Source organism: Chiloscyllium plagiosum, unplaced genomic scaffold (genome assembly GCF_037043375.1).
Source record: "Chiloscyllium plagiosum isolate Xiang-an unplaced genomic scaffold, Cpla_swu_hap1 HiC_scaffold_9, whole genome shotgun sequence".
Lineage (NCBI taxonomy): Eukaryota > Metazoa > Chordata > Chondrichthyes > Orectolobiformes > Hemiscylliidae > Chiloscyllium > Chiloscyllium plagiosum.
Window position 1 is genome coordinate 31944028 of NW_028270147.1, and position 6000 is coordinate 31950027.

The following is a 6000-nucleotide window of genomic DNA, read 5'->3' on the forward strand; positions in this document are numbered from 1 at the left end:
GGCAGACATGTTTCTAAACCCCATTCTCCTGGCTTCTCCCCATAACTCTTGAGCTCTTTACCAATCAATAACCTATCTATCTCTGTCTTAAATGCACCCAATGACTTGGTCTCCACAGCCCTCTTTGGAAATGAGTTCCACAGATTCCTCACCCTCTGGCTGAAGAAATTCCTCTCATCTCAGTTCTAAAAGATAATCCCATCACTGTGCCATCAGGTCGTAGTCTCTCCTATTAAACAAAACATGTTATCCACATCCACTCTATCCATGCCTCTCAGTATTTTGTCAGTTCAGTCCAATTTCACCTCCCCCCCCACCATCCTTCTAAATGTTTTTGAATATAGACCCTGAGTCTTCAATAGAGTTCCTCATATGAGAAGCCCTTTATCCCCAGGATTATTTTTATTAACAATAGAACTGCTGGATTATGTACATTATGCTTCAGTAAAAGGAAGCAAGGCGTCACCACCCTTCTCTTCTCGGTCTCATCACTGTCCTCAGCCCTCCCCCTTGAGATGATACTCCTCCTTTAACAAGGTTATTCTGTCCTTTCTTTTCAGATAGGTTGTAAAGGGAGTTGTTCTGAAATGTCTGGAAATATCTACTTGAAAAAGCTTTTAAGTGTTTTTCTTTTAAAAAAAACTTAACCAATGAAAGGGGAGTGGCCAGTCCTCCAAGTTCAGGGATGGTTTGGTTTGGTTTGGTTTTAGGAAATTGTTTTGTTTGCAGCTACTGGTCAAGTTTTAGCTGGGGACCCAAAGAAACAGCTTCATGCTAATCTTCTCTCTCTGTGACATCTCTCCTGTAAGAACATGTTTTTGATTTTTACCTTTTTTTTTGCCAAGGGGGTATTTATGAGGATGTTGCAATATTTGGAACCACATCATTCAGTGGTGATAGAGTTGATTGGGTTTTCAGATCAGTTAAATTATTCTAAATTTGGTTTCATTCAGTAATTTGTAAAAAAAATGCTGTCTTGTTTAAAACCGTGAGGTTGGCCCAGCTGCCTCACTCCTGAAATATCCACCTCACTCCTGCTTAAAACAACTATGAAAGTTAGGGTCTGGACTACTTTCTTGAACTGTTTTCAGGGGTCTGGCCTGGTCCATAACACCCTGCAACAGTAGCTTTTGTCTGTGGCAGAGCAGCAAGGGTGTGTGAGAGAGAACCTGTTATTGGGTGATGCTGAAGCAGCAGCTATGGAGAAGCCAATCTGTGAGAAGCTCCTCATAATTTCTGTCTCTTATACTTGCTTACTGTTCCTCCAATCAAGCTAGGTTGTTCCACTTCCTAGACCTTTGTTTGTTCAGTTCTGGCCCAGAGCAACTGTAATACATAGAATTATTATATGGAGGCAACCTTTCTTGTCATTACTTTTCTGCAGGTTGGTGAATTCATCCACCAACCCCATCTATTTTGAACCCTGCTCCTAGATATGGCCTGGGTTATGTCCAGAATAAAACTGTTCTGTGCCAAGGAAACATTCCATTACTCAAACATCAAAGAAGCATCCTCAGAGAAAACTATGGTGAATTTTTGCATTTTCCACCTAGATTTATTGTGGTATTCTATCAGGCTGTGTTTACGCACTATCAATTCATGGCAAACCATGCATCCTTGGGTTGTGAACCTACATAATGATGTGGAGCTGGATTATCTTTATTTTAATTCACCTTTGTTAGAATCTATGTTGTGAGGAGAGGAAATTATTTTTCTATGCTGGATTCAAGCAGAAGGAGTGTTCTAAATTTACCTCATCATGAAACCAAAAGTGTTTCTGTTTCCAATTGATTCTGTTGGACCCATTTTAATCATGGTTAAATGTTTCTTTTCATTTGAAGCAATTTAATATATTTTCAAAATAACACTGAGACAGTCTTGATCCCTCACACCCACAATTTGGCAAATCAATAATACCATCTAAAGAAGGAAAGGTCAGTCAGTGCATCAAGTTCATTTAAACCATGAGAAAATGTGTAATTACTACATCAGGAAAACTAATTTTCACTTCCGTTGTTCAGCATTAACAGGTCAAAGTGGCTTCAATATATTATCGATAACATTGCAATCATTGCCAAAAAGGCAAGCAACAATTTGATAAGTGCCTTTTTAATTTGCTCTTTTGATTTTGTTGGCTAAACCACCATTTATTGAGTTAGGAAACACCCACATTGCTGTGGGTCTGGAGACACATGTGAACTAGACTACGTAGGATGACAGATTTCCTTTATGAAAGGAAATTAAAAGACCAGATGGGTTTTTACAACCATAAATAGTCGTTATGTAGTTGTCATTAGACCTCCCTTCTATTCCAGTTAGATTAATTGAATTCCAATTTCTTCAACCACCATTTTGGCATATAAACCTCATCCTCAAATCATTAAACTGGGGTTCTGGATTCCTAGCTCAGTGACATTATCATGATGCCATTGCCTTCCTGCTTAACAGAACTCCCAAAGCAGCTGCCCGTTTACTGCATGCATTTGGGATCCATGAGATGTAAGTTCAATTTTTAGGCTGGAGTGGATCAGAGCACAAAACCATGCAGATGCTGACTTGTTCAACACGTAATGAAACTAAAGAACTGCAACCTAGGTAAGTTTTTCCATGGGATTCGGAGGAGCCCAAATGCCAACTCACTACCCTTCTACCTCCAATTCTCCCCGTCACTAGCACCACTTGTTGATCTCCTACTTCACGTCGCACTAAATTTCTTCCCTTTAGTTTATCCCCAAATTATCAAAAGGTGGTGTTAGTACCTCTCTGATCCTCAGTTTCCGCCCTCCAACCACAACCAGCAGATATATACCTAGCTCCCTTACAAATCTACCCATTCACTTTGAAGGTAGTGCCTCCTGAGGGAATCATTTCCATGTAACTCATAATCTCTGGGAAGAAGATTATTTTCCTAATTCTTTTGACTTATTGGAACTTGTCAATGTTGTCTTGTTGCTTGCAAAAATGTTGTCTCGTCTTGTGCTTATTCTCTAACTTAACAAATATATGTACTTCAATGTTGACCAATTCCTTTTTTTGTTACTTTTTATTTTAAAACACCACAGTTTTCTCACCTATTCTTCTCTTTTCCAATGCAAGGCTGTTTAGTTACTTTTTACATAATTAGGTTCTGTCAGGTTTGAAAACATCCTGATCAATCTTGATCCACAGCTTACCTTAACACAAAATAAAAGCAAAGCACCTAGAAACTCACCAGGTCTTGCATAAAGTTCTGAGGAAGGATCACTCAACCGGAAACATTAACTCTGACTTCTCTCCACAGATGCTGCCAAATCTGCTGAGCTATTCCAGTAATTTCTGTTTTTGTTCTTGAGTAATGCAGGTCCAGTGTAACACTCTTTCTTCCCTCGTACAGTGCTAACTGTTCATAAACTTACCTGTGTTTTTGAGATATTCAATTATGACATCCTATAATACAGCCAGAGGTATCATTTAATCTTTTCCTTTAGTTGTTTTAATTTACAAGTAAGTTTTCCGATCATTTACCCAAAGCCACTTCGGGAGTATTTCATTTCAGTCTGAAAAATGCCATACTAATAATGCAAGATTATGTCTTGAGAGTGGGCAAAACACTTTGATAGAAGTGTTGTAAAAAATGATTTGTTCATCATTTGCTGTCATCAATTGAGGGCTGAGGACTAATTTTAACATTGTGGTAATAATGAAAGTTGGAGTGAATAGCAAACTGGTTTTTAAATGGATGACCCATTTATCATTTAAAATCATTTGGCAAAATAGGAAACAATAACCATGGGGATACAAATAATTGAGGAAACTGCAGGTCATAAAATGGTTAACGATATCAGCAGATTTGAAATAACATTCTTGTAGTTTAAGTCAGTTCCACCTTTTGGATATTTTAAGCATTTCCAAGTGTCTGGCTTCTACTCACATCTGCATGTTATTCTCTGTTGCAAGTTCTATAAATAGAAAAGTGTTGGCTAATGCAATTGATGACTCAATTACATTTTACTGACAGTGAAACAGTGTCGGAAGTATCAACACTTGTATCTAGTACAAGCACTGTGTTAAAATCTGAGGGAGTGCCGTCCTTCCACTGCTTCTGAGTGCCTCAGAGAAACAAGCTTCGGCAGTATTTTCATGAGCCCAAGAGCAATTTACACATTTTCCTCTTTAAACATGAAACATTCAGCCTAAGGGCAATGAGAGAAAAGACACATTAAAAAACACACAATGAGGAAAATTAACACAGGCGGAGGTTTAGAATGCTGTCAGCCAAATCTAACCCAGTAGCTAGTGAAGCAGTGCTTGTCAGACAATGAGATTATTCCAGAAAGTTTTATTTGGTGACATCATCACTTGTAATAGCAATCTTAGGATCTGAATTTGTTGCTGCACACAACTATATTTTAAATGAAAACAGAATGTGCTGGAAATACTTAGAACTGACAAAATGTCTTTGAAATGTTTAATTGAGCTAGATTTTCCCTATCAAGACCGGTAGTTTGAGTATAAAGTGGTCCTTTATGTTCTACTATTGTTCTAGGGAGCAGTGATTTAATAGAGGCAGACATGCTGACCCCAGAAGCAGATTGATGTTGGTCATAGGAGCAATTGAGTACTGAGTTGGGCCGACAATAGGGCTCAGTTCAATTCTTTAGCACTTTGTCCAGATTATTTGGTTTTATTTTAGGTAGAGTAGCCCTCAAACCATACCCCATCACCACCCACCACCTCCATGATATTTCCATGTACCTATGCCAACTCTTACCCCTACGAATCATCATGGCTCTTTATAGACAAGTGTGCATAACAAAGCACGTTGAGAGCCTAGTCTCTTAGAAAAAGATTTTGAGAAGGATTTTGTTTACACAGGTGTAATTTTTAACGTTTACACAACTTGACATTAGTCATTGCTACAGAGGAATTGATTTCCTGCAAACATGCATGCCATCTAAACAAACTGAATTGATATGTATCTCTGTACTGTAATTTCACTGGAGAAGCCATGGTTCTTTACTATTTTAAAATTCTCCTTTTTACAGATCAGACTGCAATATTAAACAGACTTGGAGAATTTGCAGAGGATGTGCGAAGCCGCTATGGACGATCACCAGGCAGTTCACATAAAGGCAAAGAACGATCAAAGACCTCACGAAGAAATAGACGGAGAGGATCCAGGAAAATGAAAAAAAATAAAAGTGAATGCCATATCAATACCTTAAAGCTCAAAGTTGAAGACCTGGGACTTGGTTATAAATCAGAAGAGATTGTAGATTTCAAATATTGCAGTGGAAATTGTCCACGCTACGAGTCGAATTATGACCTAACACTGTCCAAAATGTTAAATAAAAATGGGATTCTTTCTAATACTGATGAGATAGTGATCAATCATCCATGCTGCAGACCAAGCAAATATACAGATATCGCCTTTCTGGATTTGCAAAACCAGTGGCAGATAATCACGAATGTCTCTGCAGTTGAATGCATGTGTCAGGGATGATGAACTACGTCACTATGGACTATGCGTTCACTTTGAGGAACAATAATCTAGGCAAGGTAAAAAGGCTGTACAACACTTTTTTTGGAGATAACAAAGTGGCATTAATAGTTGAACATTAGGAGGGGTAGGGGTGTGAGGGTGGGTGTGTGGGAGAGAAAGGGGGTGCTTGCTGGGCCCTGTATTTCAATTTGATTGAGTTCAAAGGTAACTGATTTTTCAGTTGGACCATGAACCAGATTTAGTTCTGATCTGTGCTGCTCCTTTGCTGAAAATTGCAAATCAACCAAAAATAATTTGATATTGATTCTGTTTTCTAGTCTAAAGATTAACAGTAACTTCAGGCTTTTAACAGCTTAGAATACATAGTATGTCTCCGAGGGTTCCAAAATTTTGGAAATAATCATACTTTAGATTTGGAAAATTTAGAGCTTTTTGTGTTTAATACAGATTGCCGTGCTGCTGGTAACAAAATTTGCTTTAGGCCAATGTTCTGTTACATGTCACATGACTTTCCAACA

At 38.3% G+C, this 6000-nt stretch overlaps 1 protein-coding gene across 1 annotated transcript in view; it reads left to right on the forward strand.

Annotated features, from left to right (window-relative positions):
• Positions 1–5525, forward strand: part of artn (artemin) — a 111690-nt gene extending 106165 nt beyond the window's left edge. The window contains exon 5 of the mRNA XM_043700126.2: positions 5025–5525. Coding sequence (XP_043556061.1) covers positions 5025–5482 — 458 coding nt within the window. The 3' untranslated portion in view covers positions 5483–5525. The remainder of the gene's footprint in view (positions 1–5024) is intronic.
• Positions 5526–6000: the final 475 nt, after the last annotated feature.